The sequence below is a fragment of the Equus asinus genome, chromosome 6 (genome assembly GCF_041296235.1).
Source record: "Equus asinus isolate D_3611 breed Donkey chromosome 6, EquAss-T2T_v2, whole genome shotgun sequence".
Taxonomy (NCBI): Eukaryota; Metazoa; Chordata; class Mammalia; order Perissodactyla; family Equidae; genus Equus; species Equus asinus.
This window is the reverse complement of record NC_091795.1, coordinates 8,492,618-8,513,185: the sequence shown is the minus strand read 5'-3', so window position 1 is coordinate 8,513,185 and position 20,568 is coordinate 8,492,618. Positions and strand designations below refer to the sequence as shown.

General features: G+C 41.0%; 1 protein-coding gene across 1 annotated transcript in view; it reads left to right on the top strand.

The window, feature by feature from the left end:
• Window positions 1–20,194: 20,194 nt before the first annotated feature.
• The window catches only part of LOC139045588 (collagen, type I, alpha 1b-like), a 45,747-nt gene continuing 45,373 nt past the window's right edge, over window positions 20,195–20,568 (top strand). Inside the window, exon 1 of the mRNA XM_070512777.1 lies at window positions 20,195–20,408. Coding sequence (XP_070368878.1) covers window positions 20,195–20,408 — 214 coding nt within the window. The remainder of the gene's footprint in view (window positions 20,409–20,568) is intronic.

Below are 20,568 nucleotides of genomic sequence, written 5' to 3'. Positions count from 1 at the left end.
ATATTTCTTTTTTCCTTCTTAAACTCTCATCTCCATTTTAATTTTTCCATAGAATTTAACCCTGATGGGACACATTTTTAAGCATGAAAGTCTTTTATTGTTTACTCTGTCCTATTTCTCTGCCAAAAAAAAAAATCATAATTTAAAATTGTCTTCTTGACAATAAAGATAAGGTTCTGAGAGTTAACTAATTTTGCTTTTGGGTTGAGTTATTATAACCATTATCAGTATATGATCAAAGCAACATAAAGATGATAAATTTTGATAAGTGATCAGTAAATATAAAATGTAAAATTTTACTGGAAATCCAATTCCCAAGGAAATAATTGGAGTCTTTTCCCTCCAATTAGTCCATGAATCCATGAATGATTCTTACTTGTGGCTGGAATGAGACAGAGTTTTGTTTTAATTCTATTACTTTTTAAAATTTTTTACAGACAAATGTGCTAGGAAATGTTATTCATGTAAATAAGTAACAAAAATGGAAGGAGTTGTGTAATAGCAAAGCCATTCAATCCTCTGTGCTCCTTCTGAATCAGATGCCAAAAATAATAATAATAAATAATTACTTTCACTCCCCTCTTACCTGACAGTTTAATTAGTACATCTTTCAAATGGGCAGGAGGAATGAGTTGAAACAACAAAACTTGCAAAACGCTTTGCTGCCCCATCAACCGAGGCGTTGGTTTCCCAGACTCCCGGCAGATGTGTCAAAGCAGCTTCACTGAGACTCAACAAATGGTCATGAATTATACTTACTACTCTTCCTCTCTGAGATACTTACTAACTCAATATACCCAGAGAGTGCTGGGGAAATTGGACTCTTGTTTATTTTCTATACAGTTGCTAATAAACCATGTTTTATAAAATGCCTTTGTCTTGTATCATTTAAACACATTTTCATCTAAATCTTGCAGCTGAAGATTTTCTTCATTTGGACGGTGGAAGGAGTGGAAGGGTCTCACTGGCAAACCAGTCATCTTTGTTAGCCCCATCAGCCCCAATCCGACTTACTCTCTATCAGAAAACATCTGACCACATTTTTCACTTAAATATACATGCTGTGCATTTCAAAAAATAGGTAAAGGCTGCCAGAAAAAGGTTATGGAACACATTTTGTAAGATAGATTACTAAGAGCAGTCAAGATTTAAATGACGTAGATCTAACATAGTTAAATCATCAATGTTATAACAAGTTATAAAAAGGTAAGAAATCAAAATGTTATTTCTCATTACTTAATTTGTAATGATGCACTGTAATTTGTAGCTTAAATTATTACTTATTTATGAGATAGAGAGTATGATAAAAAAGTGCACTCAGATGCTGATGTTCAGCTTTTGGGATTAACTAAATGAGTCATAAGTAAAATTAGAATTAACTCCACTGATTTTGTTAGACATCCTGATTAAACTTTCCTACATATTTAAAGAAAAAGAAATGTAAATAGTACTAGTGAAAAATGAGTCCAGGGCCAGCTCTGATGGCCTAGCAGTTAAGTTTGGTGCTTTCCGCTTCAGCAGCCTGGGTTTGGTTCCCAGGCACAGACCTACACCACTCATCTATCAGTGGCCGTGCTGTGGTGGTGGCTCACATAGAAAAAGAGGAAGATTGGCAGCAGATGTTAGCTCAGAGCAAATCCTCCTCAGCAAAAGAAAATCAGTCCAGCAGCTAGCAACTATTTTAAAAACTTAGAAGATACTCAACATTTTAAGATGAAATAAGATCAGGGTTGATTGTAATTAAAGCAAATATTTTATCGTATGATTTGATAAAAATAGATTATAACTCCACACTGAATAATATGCACCAGTTCTAAAAGAACTTTGTAAAGTTTGATGTGTAATTTTTATCCTCTTGGTCTTTAAAATCTTGGTAGTTCAGGGTCAGCCCTCTGGCCAAGTGGTTAAGTTCACATGCTCTGCTTCTGTGGCCCGGAGTTTTGCCAGTTCAGGTCCTGGGTGCAAAGCTAGCACCACTCATCAAGCTATGCTGAGGCAGCATCCCCCATAGCAGAGCCGGAAAGACCTAAAACTAGAACATACAACTATGTACTGGGGGTCTTTGGGGAGAAGAAGGAAAAAAAAGAAGAAGATTGGCAGTGGAAGTTAGCTCAGGGTCAATCTTAAAGAAACATAAATAAATCTTGGTAGTTCAAGAAAATATTTTAGTTACATGAAGAGCCAGTTACTGACTGTGGTAGACAGTGTCTGAGCTGACTCCCCCATGATCCTCACCACCTGGAGTTCATGCCTTTGTGTTATCTTTTCCCTGCAGTTCTAACGAACAGAAAATGGCACAAGTGACGGAAAGTGATTCTGTGACTATGCAATGTTATATAAGACCCTGTCTTGCTAGGAAACAAGAAGGCTCTCCTTACTGGTTTGATGAAATAATTGGCCATATTGAGGAAGCTCATGTGGCAGGGAACTGTGGGCGGCCTCCAGGAGTTACTTGTGGTCTCAAGAAGCTGAAGACAGCAGACAACCAGCAAGAAACCAAGGCGCTCAGTCCTATAAGCACAGGAAATGAATTCTGCCAGTAACCTGAGTGAGACTGGAAGTGGATCCTTCTCCAGTCAAATCTCCAGATGAGAATGCAGCCCAACGAACACTTTGATTGCAACCTTGTGAGGCACCCAGCAGAAGACTCAGCTAGACTGTGACCAGACTCCTGACCCACCAAAACTGTGAAGTAGTAAATGTGTGTGGTTTTAAGCCCTAATTTTGTGGTAAGTTGTGCAGAAACAGATAACTAATATACTAATCTTTTCAGCGTTGGCATTTTTTATGTGCTTTTCTTTATAAATAATTACAAATGCTAGAAAAGAATATTAGAATATCTGACAAGAATTGTTTATGTTTAAATATGTGAATGAGAGAGCCTTTTTTTTTTAAGCATTCCATGTAGCTCATTGACTCTTTCCTTGCCTTGTTTTCATGGAACGCTTCCTGAATACTGGCTGTTTGATTTTTATTTGTTTCATCAGTAGACCCAAAATGGAAGAGGCAAAGTCTTTACGTGAGAATTCCCATTATTCCCACTACCCTACCACTACATGGCAGAACCCATAGGCTGAAATACTCTGTTTATAACACAATGCTTTACTCTGAACAGAAATGCATATAAGCCTGGGAAAGAAAAGACCCTCTAAGGATTTATTATGTCCTAATTAATCACTGAAGGAGTCTATTCCTTTTTTTTTTTTAAGATTTTATCTTTTTCCTTTTTCTCCCCAAAGCCCCCCGGTACATCGTTGTATATTCTTCATTGTGGTTCCTTCTAGTTGTGGCATGTGAGACGCCACCTCAGCATGGTTTGATGAGCAGTGCCATGTCTGCACCCAGGATTCGAACCAACGAAACACTGGGCCGCCTGCAGCAGAGCGCGCGAGCTTAACCATGAGGCCAAGGGGTCAGCTCCAAGGAGTCTATTCCTTTGTTTAGTGCCCTTGAGGTTTTTACACACAAAGAAGTGTGCCCCGTAAGACTGCTTCTCTGGGGAGAGGTGGGCCTTGGGCTTTTTTTAAAAAGTGGGAGAAGGGCTGATGAGAGCACAGGCACGTCCTCTGGCACATCAGTTTTGGGAAAGAACGCCTCTGTAGGTGGGGGATCTGGAAATTGACTCTTTATATGTTTTCCCTGCATACACACCTCTTGGAAAGTTTTATGACTGGGTCATTAATCAGAGGCATCCCTAACAATTCAAAAACCCAGCCTCCTGATGCTAAGGCTTAGAGCCAGGCTTCATTTCTCCCAGGGGCATAAAAGGACAAGGAAGAAAATGCTCTCCACTCTCTGGAAGCTAATATTCTGGTGGAGGGATACAGACGCTAAACAAAATAAATAAGTTATATAGGATGTTGGTAGGTTAAGTGTTATAGAAGAAGATAAAATAAGGAAGTGGGTAGGCGGTGATGTGAAGACTGCAATTTAAAGAATTGGTCAGAGAAGTCCTCACTGAACCAGTCACATTTGAAGAAAGATGCCAAGGAGGAGAGAGCAGGAGCTACATTAATATCTGGGGGAGTTACACGCTGGGGAAGTGAATTTTACTGGACTGGATTTCTAATCTGTAACATTATGTACTAGAAACAATGGATCAATGCTGTAAGATTCTGAGAGGAATGGTGTATACCGAGAATTCTATACCTACCTAAACCATCAGTCGCATCCTGGGAGAAGAAAAGGCAACTTTAAAAACATAAGAACTTGCATCTCTTGTAAGAAAACTGTACTTGAGGAAGTTATTTCAGTCAAATTAATGTGAGTCAGAAAAAATAATTCAAGGAAAAAAAAGAGAAAGAACTGTGGTCTACAGGAAATAGCAGTGAGCAATGAAACCAGTAAGAATTATAACTAAATCTAAGCAATTGAATTGGGTTGTAGAGGTTAATGTAGTCATCAAAAATTTTTTCTTGAAATAGGAGAAGAATAATTTAAAAATTTTAGAAGGGTCTGTAATTTTAGATCCAGATTTTAAAAAAGAAAACCCAGTAAATGGCTTATTAGAGAAGTGGGGAGAAGTGTAGTAGAAAAGGGGCAAGTAAAAGCATTGCAAGATTTTTATCTTCTTGGGAGAAAGACACAGAAACTTTAACTCTGGACTTTTTTTTTTTTTAACATTTAAAGGTTAATACAATCAGGATAAAAATGGAATATAAAGCTTCATCCTTATAGTGAAGGGCAAAAATGAATGGTACAGATAAAGATTATGGCTTTATCATGAAGATTTGTTTCACAATAACAGTAACCAGTAGAAGGAAAAATACTCTAAAAGGAAGCCAGGGAAGGAGGGAGAGAATGCGAGTACATGTTTAAACCAGGGAGTCAACAGTAATGATGAACTAGCTAGCAAACTTGGTACAAACTTCCTGCTGAGAACCAGCAGAAAATCTCAAGAGAATATATATATCCCCTCCTCTCCCTCTCTCTCTCCCTCCCTCACTCTCTCTCTGCCTTTCTGTATATTTCTTTGAAGAAGATGGAAGCAGAGAGAGAAATATGAGACCATTTGGGGCTGCCTTTTCCTAGTGACATCTGCCAATTCTAGAAGAGGCAGTCAAAGGACAAAAAACTGAGCAAAGCTTCTAAGAGACACCTAAGGTTAGGAGGATGAAATTGGAGTTCAAGGCCCACTCAGCCAGCAGGCCTTGGTGATCCCCCCAGTCTTTGGGCTGTGATCTGGAAGGGCTACACCCTACAAGTAAACTAGAAATAGACTGGAGCCCTAGGGACTGAAGTCCAACTTTAAATCATCTCAATCAGAATTAAAGGAGTCTGGAACTGCCAGTGTCTCCAGCTGCCAACCAGAAATAAGTAAATTCTCTCTACAACTTTTTGTATACCCTATCTGGTATTAGTAATGAGGTCTTAAGGATACAAGACAACCAGTTCCAAACCAAAGAAAAAGCACACAACAGAAAGGGATCCACTGATGATCTAGATAGCGGACTCATCACTTGTGGACTTTAGCTATGTCAGTATGTTCAAGAAAGTACAAGAAGACTGGAAATTCCAGCAGAGAACTGTAAAGTGCATGCGGGGACACACACACGTACAAAGAAGACGACAATATTCTAGAACTGAAAAATACGGTAATTGGAATTAAGAACTCATCTTTTTTTTTTAACATTTTATTTTTCCCTTTTTCTCCCCAAAGCCCCCCGGTACCTAGCAGTTTATTTATTTATTTATTTTAGTTGTGGGTCCTTCTAGTTGCGGCATGTGGGACGCTGCCACAGCATGGCCCGGTAAGCGGTGCTGTGTCCACGCCCAGGATTCTAACGGGCAAAACCCTGGGCCGTGGAAGCGGATGACGCGAACTTAACCACTCGCCTCAGGGCCAGCACCAAGAACTCATCTTTTTCAGTCAGGTAATATAATGCCTGTGGACTGAAGTGCATTGATCGGGTATTTTTATTGGTCCAAGCAGACACTGTTGGTGGGGAGGTAACAATATACTCCACTAGATGAGGGGCAGAGTGAGTACTGGTCAGCCAGGAGCCCAGAAGCAAAAGTGAGGATGCTCAAGGGAAAGCAAGATTGCTTCAATATTACAGAATCAGTTACTATACATTAACAAATTAAAGGGGGAATATGAAATCATCATCACTATAGATGAAAAAGTGAATTCCATAAAATTAAATATTAATTCCTGACGGTAAACTAGGAGAAAAAGACAACTACCTTAATAATATCAAAATTATGTTCCAGAAATCAATAGCACACATTGTACTTAAGAGTGAAATACCAGACTAGACCTATTTCCGTTAAGATTAGAAATTAAGCACGGGTTTCTATTTCAACTTACAAAAACAAAAACCAGTTTAAGAGGCAAAGTGTTTATTTGGGATCAAGGAATTGCAATTGGGGAGCACAGATTCAGGTAGAAACCCAAATAGTGTCCCAATTACAGGAGAGGGGCTTAGGATTTTCATAGGAAAAATGGAGGAAGCTGAGGTGAGTTGTATCAAGAGGGTTAACTGATGCTAGATGAGGTGAGGCTGGGATGTCCTTCATAGATTGGCTTGAGGTTCGGCCATCAGGCAAAAAGGCTAGACTCGTACTTCGTTGATTGTTTAGTGATTCAGTCATCAGCAAAGTCCAATTTCATGAGTCCTAACAAACAAGATATTCTTTTTGTTAGTGACTTCTTGGCATGTTGATGGTTTGGTCTAGTTTGGAAGATAAAGAAAACAAGACATGCAAGGCAATTCCTCTGAAATGGCTGCTCTGGCTCTGTTTTAAAGATTTTATTTTTCCTTTTTCTCCCAAAAGCCCCCCGGTACATAGTTGTGTATTTTTAGTTGTGGGTCCTTCTAGTTGTGGCATTTGGGATGCTGCCTCAGCATGGCTTGATGAGTGATGTCATGTCCACGCCCAGGATCCGAACCAGCAAAACCCTGGGCCACGGAAGCGGAGCGTGCGAACTTAACCACTCGGCCATGGGACCTGCCCTTAGCTCTATTTTAACATAGCTCGATTCATATCATCTTTTACACTATCATTTTTGCTATTTTTTAACATTCTGTTGAATGTTCTAGTCAATGCTACAAGAAAAATAAAAAGCATAGTATCAGAAAGGAAAAGCAAAGCTATTTTTGCAATGATATATTCTAGATATATACCTAGGAATCCCAGGATAGTCAACTTAAAAATATATCAGACCGATGGAAAGATCAGATATCCAGATATAAGATGAATATTTTTAAAATATTAGCATATACATCATGGTCATATGGACTAAGCAGAGATTATAGGCAAGCCAACAGTGATAAACTCACATAACATTCAAGACTGGAATAACATTAATATGAAACTTGATGAAGGTTAGAATCACAACGCCACCACCACCACATGCACACTCAGACAAACACACACACACACACAGACCAATCTCATTTATGCAATAGCTTTTCTTTAGCTATAATTGGTAAGAAAGTATACTGGAAGGAAACTCTACTTACAATAATAACCTATAAAATAAGTAGAATAAACTTACCAAGGAATATCTGACACTAATATATTGAATTTAAAAGAAGACTTGAATAATTTGAGAAATGTCATATTCCTGAATGAGGAGTTTCAATATTTTAAACATAACAATTCTCCCTAATAAATTCAATGCACTCCTAATCCAAACCTCAAAAAGAGTCTGGGTGGGTGTGGAGAAGAGATGAAAAATGCATTCTAAAGTTCCTCTGGGAGAATAAATTAGTTAAAATCACCATGAATATTTTGAAGATGAAGATTAATCATAGGAGACTTGCCCTACACAATATCAAAACATGTGGTCATATCATAAATTACGGTTATTAAATAGTGTGGTACTCATCCAGGAATCAATAAATAAAGTGAAATGTAGAGATTTTATGCATACTAATTGATTAATGATATGATGAAGGTAGTGTATTTCCATATTTCCAGTCAAGGGGAGAATACACAGCTCGTTCAATATATGTTAATTGAATAGCCATTTGAAATATATATAATATAATACAGGAATATGTGCATATTCCTACTTCATACCATACATTAAAATAATTACGAGGAGTGTGAAATGTTTATATGTAAAAGGGAAAACATTGAAGGAATAGGAGAAAATATAGTCTTTGAAGGGAAGAAGTTTTGTTAGCATGTACCAAAACCAGAAATTGTAAAAAAAGATTGACAGCGAGTGCATCAAAAGACACCAAAAACAGCTAAAATGAAAAATTGAGGAAAATACCTAAGCATATATGACAGGAAATAAAGTTAATATTCCTACCGCACAAAGAGCCTTTGCAAATAAGTTATGAAAAGGATAACCAACTTGATAGACAAATGAGCAAAGGACAAGAAAAGGCAACTCAAAGAAGAAATGCAAATGACCGATAAGCGTTTGAAAAGACCCCAGACTCAGGGACAATCAAAGGAGCATAAATTAGAGTGAGACGCCTTTTTCTTTTTCCTGTTAGATTGGCAAAGATGAAAAGTCACGTTGGTGAGCATGTGAGGGAACAGACTTTGTTGGTAGCAATGAAAATCGGCACAGCTTTTCTAGAGGTTAGTTAGGCAATATGTGTGGAGATTTTTCAATGTGTGAGGCCTTGAATTCAGCAATTCCACTTAGAGGAGTTAATCCTAAGTAAGCATCATGTGTAAAGATGGACAAAGATGTATACTGCAGCATCAGAAACAGCTTACATTTTATGACAGGGGATTGGTTAAATGAATTAAGATATATCCATAGAAGAGAGTACGTAACCATTAGAAATAACAACATAGGCTACTAAACATTACTAAGAGGAAGAGAACAAGTTGCACTCATATCTTGCTGGCAGGAGAGTAAACAGTAGGGCAGTTTGTCACTATCAAAAATTTAACTGCAGAAATGCTTTAACTCAGCATTCCACTTTTCTAAATATACGTAAGGATACATACAAGTTCTCTCTATGAAATTTGCCTTTTTCTGTCAGACTTTATTTTTCAGAACAGTTTTAGACTTGCAGAGAAGTTGAGAAGATGGTACAGAGAGTTCCCATAAACCCCTGCACTCAGGTTCCCCTATTATGAACATCTTACATCAGTACATTTGTTACAATTAATGAACCAATTTGATACATTATTAGTAACTAAAGTCTGTAATGTATTCAGATTTCCTTAGTTATTTTTTCCAGAGAAAAAAGTATTATTTTTTTATTGAGAATAATTGACATACAACCCCACGTACATTTAAGGTATATGGCATGATGGTTTGACTTACAAATACTGTAAAATGATTACCACAAGAGGTTCAGCTAATGTCCATCATCTCACATAGATTTTTTTCTTGGTTTTTACCTAATGTCTTTGTTTGTTCTAGGGTCTCATCCAGGATATTATGTTATATTTACTTGCCATATCTCCTTAGACTCTTCTTGGCTATGACAGTTTCTCAGACTTACCCTGTTTTTGCTGATCTTGACAGTTTGGAGGAGTACTGGTTAAGCAATTTGTAGGATACCCCTCTATTGGAATTTGTATGACATTTTTCTCACGGTTAGACTGCAGTTATAAGTTTGGGGAGGAAGACCACAGAGGTAGAATGTCACTTTGAACATATCATATCAAGTGTGCATGCTATTAACATGATTTATCACTGTTGATGTTGTTCTTGATCACCTCGCTGAGACAGTAGAGGCATTTAAAAAAGAAAGTCGTAAAACACTAGAGTTAATCTAAAATATCTATCTAGGTAAGGGATAATTGTACATGCATGCAGTGGCATATTGTGCGAACATTAAGAATGAAGAGGTAGATCTATAAATGATATAAAAATAATCAAGTATAAAAAATGTTGCGAATAGTATCATCTTATTAATATGAAAAAGAACATACATAAATATTTGTATATGCAAAAGATTTTTTCTGAAATGATACAAAAAGAAATCTTAAAAGTGATTGTGTCTAGTGTGTGGAAATGTGAGATTGGGGAGTACTTCACTTTTCAATGTAGTCCCATCTCTCCTGTTTGAATTTCTACCCAGAGGATGTGTTACTCTTATAAGTGTGACTTTTTAAAGCAAGTTGATCCTATTTTTCTCTGTGCATTGAAAAAATGAATCTAGAAAGATAGGCATCATTATTGATAGGTTAATATCTCAGTAAATGGCAACTCCATTTTACCAGGTGCACAGGGAAAAAACCTAGGAATCATATTTGACTCTTCTCTCTCTCTCTCACCCACACTTAACCCATCAGCACATCCTGTGGGCTCTATCTCCAAAATATATACAGAATCTGACCACTTCTGTTCCCACCGTGGGTCCCTGGATTACTGCAATCCAGACTGGTCTCCTTGATTTCACCCTAGCTCATCTGCAGTCCATTGTCAACACAAAAACCGGAAGTCAAGTCATGTTATTTCCTTGCCGAGAGCCTTCCAATGGCTTCTGTCTTATTCTGAGTAAATGCCAAAGTCTTTACAGTGACTTAGAATGCCCTAGTTGATCTGTGCACTGTCCCCCACCTTCTTACCATTCACCCTGACACACTCATTCCTTTCCTTCCATACTGGCTTCCGATCCCTGTGCAAACTCCCTTCTCAGAGTCCGTGCACCTGCCATTCATTTTGCCTGGACGCGATCCTCCTACCAGATTTCCCACCATGTGTTTAACTTGCTCCCTCACCTTCTTCAGGTGTCTGCTCAAATGTCAGGAGTTCAGGAGCAGGAATGGGCACTAGTAGGGGAGCAGTGGACTTGCGGGGAGGCCATGGCAATGCTCCTGGGAAGAGAAGAATGGTGGCCTAGCACGGTAGCCATGAAAGGTGAGGAGTAGATGGATTCAAGAAATACTTAGGAGGGAAAATCCACAGCGGTTGGCATTTGAGGGCTCAAGGAAGAATCTCAAATTTATTAGGAAATTCAAGAGGAGAACCAGGCTTAGGGGAGACAACGAAGACCAGGATTGCAAGAGACTTTTACTTTTTATGTATTATATGTGATGGGCGTCTGAGAATACAGAACTTTGAGCATGAGAATTGTCATTCTCCAACGGGTTCTTAACCATTTTTGTGCCATGCACTCTTTAGATAGTCTGGTGAAACCTATGAACACGTTCTCAGAATAAAATTTTTAAAAGCACAAAATTGAATACATATCATTTCACAGAAGCAAATTATAGTGAAATTCCGGGGTCTGTGGGCCCCAGAGGAGGACTCCTCTGTGGAGCAGCTCCTGCCTGAGTCTTCCTCCCTGTCTGAGTGGCCACATTCAGCCGTGTGTGTATGGTGAATGTTCACAGTGCTGAGGAGGGATACAGGGACCCTGGTCATGTTGTCAAGTGTGGCTCAGCAAGGGCAGCAGACCACCACTTTCACAGCAATCCTGAGTGGAAGCAACACAAGAAACTCAGCCAAGAAAGGGATCAGCTATTCACTGGTGACACTGTCCTGTTTGGAAGCAGCAGGCCTGGGACTTCTGCCTGAGTGAGCCCGGGGTTCTTGGCCAGATAGAGGGAAGAAGGAGAGGGAGCCTCAGGAAGGAGGCCCTGGACTTCCTGCACACAGGAGCACACGGGGCAAAGGTGATGGAAGGGAAGAGAGGGGAGACGTTACTATAGCTGTGCTGCAGCCCGACGCCGGGGGTCACGTCTATCTCATTCATTTCTGTATTTGAGAAAACTTTTACAATGACCGTATATGACTTTTGTAACAGAAAAAAGTAGACTATGTAGGGCTTTCCCTCCATTTCAGTAACGATATTGTCTCATTAACGTTGCCTGGATTTAAACATCTTAAACCTTTGGGCAGGTGTTGTGGAATCTGAGAAAGGACTAGCAGACCCTGGATTACACAGACCAAAGGGACATGTCTGCCGAAAGAAAGAGATGGTGGAACTCCCTAAATTCTTACTCTTTAGACATATTCCCATGACTCCGATGTTAGTAAAGTGGTAAAAGAATGCTCAGAGTATACAGTGCTCAGGAGACCTTGTTGTTATTGACCCCTGAACTGAGGGATCCCCAGGCATAACATATGCCTGGAGACGGAAGTCTTCCGCTGTGTGGTCTCAGAAGAGCAGGGAGGTGTGGAGCCCCCTGGGGAGTTTTAGGTGTGGAGGGGTGAGTTTGGAGCAGGAATGAGCATAGCTGCTTTATTTAGTTTTACGTGTTAGACTTCTGCTCCTCCTTTGAACAAAGGGATTGGGGCTAAAATAAGTTTGAAAACAATGCACTAAGATCTGTTATTTATTAGAGATCTAGATTCGACTTGGGATAAGTAAGTTCTAGGTGAATAGAACAGATGTTACTGACCCTCTAATGAGCATATACAGGTCAAATTTGTGGATTCGCAGAGTCCAGTCAAGGACGGGGCCAACAAGGAGCGTCCCAGGTGCCAGAGAACTCCCCACATCACTGGATGGTATAGACAGCAGTGAAAATGAAGCAAGATGGAGAAAAGTCCATTTATGGAAACTTCTCTGGGGAAGATGACTATAGGTGGTTAGAAAGCATCCATTCACTTGTTCATTAAATACTCACTGTGTGCTTTCTGTACACCTAGCATTGTCCTGGATGCTGGGGATGAAGAGTGATCAGAAAGCCAGAACCCTGCCCTTGTGGAGACCACATTCTAGTGGGGGATGGAGACGGTGCAGAATCACTATAGAAAATGTCAGGCAGTGACGGGGCTACGAAGGAGAGGAAAGCGGATTAAGGGGACAGTGACAGGGGAGGAGCACTCTACACAGGATGGAGAGGGAAGGCTTTTCTGTCAAGGTGACTTGCAGCCAAGATCTGAAAAGGGTGAGGGAGCAATGGGGAAGAACATACCAGAAAGAGGAAACAGAAACGCAAAGGCCAGGAGGCAGGAGCTTGCAGGGGCATTTAGGAACAGGAACGAGGCCAGTGTGGCTGCAGTGGAGAAAGACAGGGGAAGGGGATGGGTCAGAACACTTTTCTACAGTGATGGGTGGGGGATACCAGTCTCCAAGGCGGCTTGCTCAAGAAGCAGCAAATCATGGCTAAACTCCTTCTAAGATGTGTAGGTCTGTGCAGTGTGTTTGTGACGGGGCTTCTGTTTCCCCAGGTGTGTGGGACTTGCAGATTTGCAGCCTAAGCTGAACTTCTCAGAGCAGGGCCCTTCCTGCACACTACTCTCAGCCTCTCTACGTAAACGGTGAGTCAACACTGAAAGAGCAGAGGCTTGAAGTCGCTTGAAATTATTAGCCTGCCTTGGTGCCTACTTGCCCCTGAAATCTTTTCGTCTGATGACCAGATAAAATGACAAGGGTCTGAAAACTTAGAAAAAGATCACTCCCTTGCTTGGGCCCCTTCCATCTTCAAAGCCAGCAGTGGTCGGTCAATTCTTTCTCCTGACGCCAAGTCTCTGGTTCTTCCCGTTCCCCATTTAAGGGCTCTTGGGATTACTCCCGGCCCACCCAGATGATCCAGGATAATCTCCTTATTTTAAGGTCAGCTTTCAGCACATCTAATTCCATCTGCAAACTTGACTCCCCATTGCCATCTAACATAACACGCTCACAGGATCTAGGGATTAGGGATGTGGGCATCTTTGGGGGCCATCGTTCTGCCTCCCACCATCGCCCTCAGTAGATGCAATGCAGTCTCCTTCTCCTGGCCTTGATTTCCTATTGCAATGTTAATTGTATTGTGTTTATGCTCTTTAATATAAACTGCCTCAAACCTATTTTGAAAAAGAGGCAATGAAAAACGGACCCTAATATATTTAACAATACTAATTATGGACAGACTATATGGTGGTAGAGGAGGTCCTGCCCCCCACTTCCCACCTCGCCATTAAAACAGAGGGAGTGCGGCTACTTCAAGAAGTGAGCTGGTAATCTTGGACCACTCTTGTTTTTTCAGAGCTAACAGTCCATTTTACAATATTCTCAATTCAGTCTTTGGGGGAAAAAAGGACTAAATTGGCCACTATATTAGTTATCAATTCTTGCTTAACAAGTTACTTCAGAATTTAGAGACTGAAAACATGGAACATTTGTTACGTCACTGTTCCTTTGGGTCAGAGGTCTGGGTGCAGCCTAGCAGGGTGCCTGGGGCTCCAGTTGCAGTCAGGGTGATCTCTGAAGCCTTGACTGGGTGAGGATTCACCCCCAGGCTCAGTCACGTGGTTGTCAGCAGGATTCGGTTCCTCAGGGGTTGTTGGACTGAGGTGCTGCAGCTACCTGCTGGCTGTGGGCTGGGGGCCTCCCTCAGCTCTTTGCCACATGGGCCTCTCCACTGGGGACTCACAACACAGCAGCTGGCTTCCCTCAGAGGGAAAGCCCAAGATGGAAGCCACCGTCATTTTGTAACCTTATCTCAGGGGCGACATCCCATCACTTACTTTTGCCGTACACTATCTATTAGAAGGGAGCACTGGTCCAGCCCAGGCTCAAGGGGTGGGCCTGCACAAGCTCATGAACACCAGAAGGAGGGGATTGCTGGGAGCTGTTTTAGAGGCTGCCTATCACAACCACCATCTGAGATTTTTCCAGTTGAAGCACCAATTCAAAACGTCATTGAAAATTCACCTGAGACTTCTGCAGCTGCAGCTTTGGAATCCATCCAGTACATGTGGACACAAAGAAATGTGTGTCAATTTAACCCCAGTCAAGGAGAGAAAGATGTAGAGGATGTGACACTAGAAAATGATGCATCTCAGAAGCAGCAATTTACAACATATTGTCACTAAACGTTTGATTAACAAATATAAGCTGAATTATATTAAACAAAGAGAAGCCATAATACCATTGTTACCACTATCTACCATGATAATTACAGACAGAATTTCTCTATATTAGACCTGTTTTTCCCCCCCGCAGTGTTTGCCAATGACATTATAAACAACAAAACAATGAAAAGGCAGGAGATGTATGTTGAAATAAGTGGGACCTAAGAGCTTATTATAAGAAAAGTGGAAGTAATAAATATTAAGCCAAAGCCAATTTCTCCATTTCTGGAATCCATTCTAGGGTAGCAGGAGAACTACCATACTAATCAAAGTAAGAGGACTGAAGGAGAACCATAGGTCAGGACGTCACAGAAACCCACAGCATGTCTGTGATTATTGCCAGAGCAACTTAATACAGAATAAATAATATGGCATAGCAAATGTAATTCTATAGTGAGAGACTGATGATACTGGAAAACTCAAAAGAAATGAGTATTATACGAATAGCAATATCTCTGAAAACATAGATATCACTCATATTTGGGTGGTTTTTTAATGATAGCCAGGCATATATAATTTTTGAAAAATATTTGTATTACTCCCCTTGTCTATTTTCCTTTTTCTTTAGTTCAATTTCCTTTTCCTTACCTATCTAGTTTTTTCTGTTTCTTCATTTTGTCATTTCTTAAGTTGTTGTTGTTTAAACTTTGCTTCTAGTCTCAAAAATATAACTAGGTTTTGCAATAATATATCTTGAATCACAGGCATACGAAACAAATATTTTAACTCCTGTGTGGCTCTCAACTTATTTTCCTCAAGAGAGGGTATTGAGAGGATAGTAGCTTCTACATCTGATAGATCTTGCTACACAACAGATTAATTGAGCGTCCTCTTCTTTTAATATCTTTGATGTTGAATTCACCCGGGTCCAGGGACTTTGTGTTTTAATATTAAAATATGGGTCAGGCAAGACAGTTGTGATACCACTACTAATATCAAATAGTTTAATAGCTTTATTGAGGTAAAATTGACATACAATAAAACAGACATAAAAAATTGGATTTGAAAGTCACTTTTTTATTTCCACTGTATGATTGTGCTTTGAACATTTTGATAAAAATATTTCTCTCACGGTAGAACATAAAATGGTTTGTAATAGATATTTTTGATGATATCCTTGGTGGATGTGGCAAACACTGTTAGTCGCCAATGCAGCCATGTTAAGATCCCTAATTTTTTTCAGATTATCCAACGGCAGTGTACACAGGGAAGTGGGATCCATCCTGAGCCCCAAAATATAGATTATGATTTGCCCAACCCCATCTATTTTTGCTTTTGTGTAGGTAGGTGACGCAGTCCTGGTCAATGAGATAGGAATCAAAGTCTTTGGGGCACTTCTGAGGAAAATATCCCCTCCTTGTCAGCTGTCTTGGGACTATGAGGAACCAAGCCAACCCACTGAGGATGCAGAGTGGAAAGCTGAAGGATCCAGGTCTTTCAAGACTTCTCGAGCTGCAAATTAACCAAGCCTGCAGCAGGCCTGCTTCTGAACTTCTTGTTGAGTGGTGTTATAAACAGCCTCATCAGAGCCACTGTGTTGCATAACTCCGGGGAGAACTCTCCACGTCGCACAGCATGGCGGTCCTGGATCTCATTGGTTAAGCCACTACGGTTGCAGCCAAAAGCATCCTAGTCCATAAAGTGGGGCAGATAGAGTTCCAGTATTAAGAAACTGCCTCTGTGTACCAGTTTATACCTTGCAAAAGACTATTATTAGAAAGCTTTAAATTGCAAGTAACAGAAGCCACAGTTCAGATCTAAACAATAAAACCAATTCATTGGCTCATGTAAATGAGAAGTCCAGAGGGAGGCAGGCTTCAGGGGGTTTGAGCTAGAATTTCCTCATGTCATCAGTACTCTGGCTTTTTTCCCCGCCTCATGTTCTCAACTCTGTCTGCCCCGTGCACTGGCTTCTTCTTCAGGTTGCCTTTCTTCATGGTAGCAAAACATTTGCTCTTGTTTCAAGCCTCCCATTTCCACATCCCACCCCTCAGACTCTGACTGAGTCATTGACTTAGCCTGTGTCACCTGCTCTATCTTAGGGGCTGAGGATAGAAACAGTATTCCGAGAACCTCATGGGTCCCTAAAAGGAAAGTGGAGGTTAGAAAGGAGAAATGAAATACTGGGACCCAATCCTGAAGCGTCCACTGCATGGATGAGGGTTATAATACAAAGGGACTTTTAAAAAATGTGTTTGGAATTTATTTATATTCTACTTATTCTCAAAAGAATGTGAGATAGAGAGAGCCAATAATGCTAGGCCCATGGATTACGAATAAAGCACGAGATTTGGTGAGCTCTTGGGGAACTAAGAATAGACTTAGTTGTCTGTGAGCCTCTGCTAAGTCCTAGTTTGAACATTTGTGAGATAGAACTTCTGTTTATTTCTAGAACTAGAAGCCAAGGCAATCAATAGTGACGAAGCAGCTGCTTCAGGAGAAATGTCAAACTCTATGCTCTTTAAAAATGTTAATGTAAAGTTTTAAAATCTGTGAACTCTTTTCAACACCTTCACTTTTCTGAAATCCAAAATTACGAGTATAAAAAAAGAACACACTGCAACTCAGTCACATCTGTAGACGCTTACTGGCACAGCTGCCATTTGCACCAGAAAATGAAGCAGAACTGGCCGGATGCACAACTAGGTCTTTGCAGAGGCACCTGCAATCCACAGCCTGTGTCTGCACAGCTTCCCGGCACACGGTCCTCTGTGGTAAGCCGTGGTCATCAAGAGCCTGGCCTAGGTCCTCACCATCCTGCAAAGCTTAAATTCATTTCACACCTGCTTTTGAAACTGGAAATACTGCCAACTTATTTTCCCAGATGGATTTGGCAAAAATTCCAGCATATTGTACGAAATTATAGATCAGACTAAATCCAGTTCTCAAATTCATTGGACATCTGGAATCAGTAAAAAATGTGATGTCTCCTTCAGAAAGGACCCTGATGCCCTCAGAGGACCAGGGCAGCACAGACTAGGAAGGAGAAGCTGTGCTCCCAGGATTGGCCGGCCCGGGGCCGTCTCCCCTCAGGAACATTCCTAGACAGGTAATGCTCTCCAAGCCCCAAACTATAACAACTTTGCTACTGTCTCTCAGAAAACCATTCTACAAGCTAACTACCTTTGGTATGGAAACGTATTCCCGGGCTGAACTGCAAGGGTGATGTTGAAAACTCAGTGCGGTGCGATGTGTGTAGAAACAAGCTGCTCAGGAGGGGCAGGAAAGAGGCGGCCGAGGATTGTGCTTTACTAGTGGTGTGGGATGGTTGTTCAAGCAATTAACCTTTTGGGTTTTTTTCTTCGAGTTTTAGAAAAGACAATTTGGGCACTTTAAATAACCACGGCAGTGCTATGTTCACACTGTAAGTAGGAAGTACAAACAATGGAAACATAGACATTTCCCTGACCATTAATTCCAGTTTTCTCTTTCATGTTCTAGAAAGACCGTATAAGGCAGTGGTTAAGAGCTTGCGTCAAGACTTGACTGCCTGAATCCCAGCTCTGCCACTGGTTAACTGGGTGATCTTGGGTAGATTACAAGCTTTCCATGCCTGGCTTCTTTATGTGTAACCTGGGGATCACTGTCTGTATCACAGGGCTGTTAAAAGACTTACTGAACTAACATAAGTAGACCATTTAAAGCAGTAAGCACCATTTACGCATTAGTTAGAATTATTTGTGAGCTTTCACATACATCTACTGAAGGAAGTTTTATTGGAATCTCGAGATGACTAAATCAATGTGTACTTCCATACTATGTTTTTGCAGACCAAAGTATCTGCTTTAAAAGGTCATTTATCTATCTCATTAAAAGATGAATAGAACTATAGTTAAAAGTAATTTAGACTATTATATTAGAAGTAGTCTTTGTTCTGTGCAAACATCCCAAAATGTACATTATTTTAAGGTTCTACAATTTACTTAACAAATATTTATTGAGCTCCTACCCTGTGTAAGGCATTGTTCTAGAAGGGGGTTGATGGGTATGTGTGTGCATGTTTGTGCAAAATCCTTCCTTACATGGAGCTTTGTATCCTTTCAAGAGGACATGGACAGTAAAGAAACAAATAGATGATATGTCAGGTAGTGACAAGTTCTATGAAGAAATATAAAGCAGAGTCAGGGTAGAGACTGATGGAGAGTGGCGCCCATAAGGAAGGTCTCTCTGATAAGGTCACACTTGAGAAATGACCTGAAGAAGTGAGTGAATGAGCCATGTAAATATTTGAGAGAAGGGGTTTCCAGGAAGAAGGTACAGCAAGTGCAAAGGCCCTGAGGTGGGAGAGTGCTTGTTATATGTAAGGAATGGCAATGTGGAATGCAAACCTAGGAAGTCTGTCTCCAGAACCTGAATTCCATAGTCCCACATTATCTTCTGCACTTTCCTCCATAAACTCTCTGCTTCAGACAGGAAGATTATGTGAAAAAATGGTCATCTGACTTAAATATAAGTTATATAATCTTACATTTATGTGTTACATTGACTTATACATGAATTCCAAAGAATCAGCATGAACAATGAATTTAACTTTTCCTTTTCAAAAGTAGCTCAGAGTAGGAAGCAAAATATATTAAGAGCAGCAACGAGGACATTCTGAAATGTTCCTTAGCCTAGAAAGACCCTTGGTGTAGGGTTTTTGTGAAAATTTTGCATGTCTAAGTCTTTTTCTGGGGCAAGTGCTGGGTCCCTGAACCCAGTAAAACTTGAGAATAACCACGTCAGTGAACAGTGTTTCAGAAATCTGAAATATTTTTGTTTTCAAAAAAAAATCACAAAGGAACAAAAATGTAACAGAAAAGTAGACAAGTTTTTGATAATCTTAATTTGAAAATTGAAATATAAAGGAAAACAATTGCTTTTATTTATTCATTTTTAAGGTTTTGTGGATAGGGCACCATTTAGAAAATTACTAATCAGCGGAATTAAAGCTGAGGAGGTAAGTCTGGAAGAGCTTATTTTGAGGGCAACTTGTAAACAGTAGCAGGTGACTTCACAGAAAAGCAGCCACCTGGCTAGAGCAAGATTTGGAGGAACACGCACAACTGAGTATTATAAGCTTTCTATTTCGGAGGCAGAGCCAGAAATTCTGGGTAAAGAGAATCTGAATCAGTGGTTCTAAACTAAGAAAGTGTGTTATTCTGGGTCTGCTGAGAATCAGCCTCCAAGATGGGATTAGAAGGCAAAGGATTTTATTAGGGGAAACATCTGTGCGAGAGAAAACGGGGAGAAAGGCAGACGAGCTGGGGGCCCGTCCAACTGCTGCGGGTCTGACTGAGGGAAGGAGCCAGGAGGAAGGCTGGGCAGCCGTCCCAGGGCGCCCACAGCCTGAGGGAGCTTCAGCGCGGCCGCCAGAGTCCCGGAGCCGCGTCCCGCGCTGGAGCAGGCCTGTCTCCAGGCCCGGCCCGTCGTGGTGCCCGGCGTCCCTGCAGCCCTCGCTCGTTGGCTGGGACCAGCCTCCCCGCAAGCCCGGCGATGGAGCTCAGCGCGGGGCCCTCCGTCAGCTGCGCCGCGGGTGACGGCGGAGAGGCGCGGTCTCGTGGCCACAGAGGAGGTAACTGGATCACCCGCGGAGCTGTCTCTGCGTCTCCCACCACCGCCAAGCCCAGCCCCTCCGCCAACTCGAGATGTCCTCACGCCGTGGGCCCTGCGGCCTCGGGGAGAAGCGCTGCCCAGCAGCCGACAGCTAGTGAGGGTGGGACACGCCTTTCACGTGTTCCGAGTTGGTACAAGGGTTTGAGACCATGGGAAAAAGAAAAATATCTCCTGTTTTGATGTTTATTTTATGAATGCATTGTTGGGAAAGATCTTTCATAAATGGCTTACTAAGGATTTGTTACAACGTTACT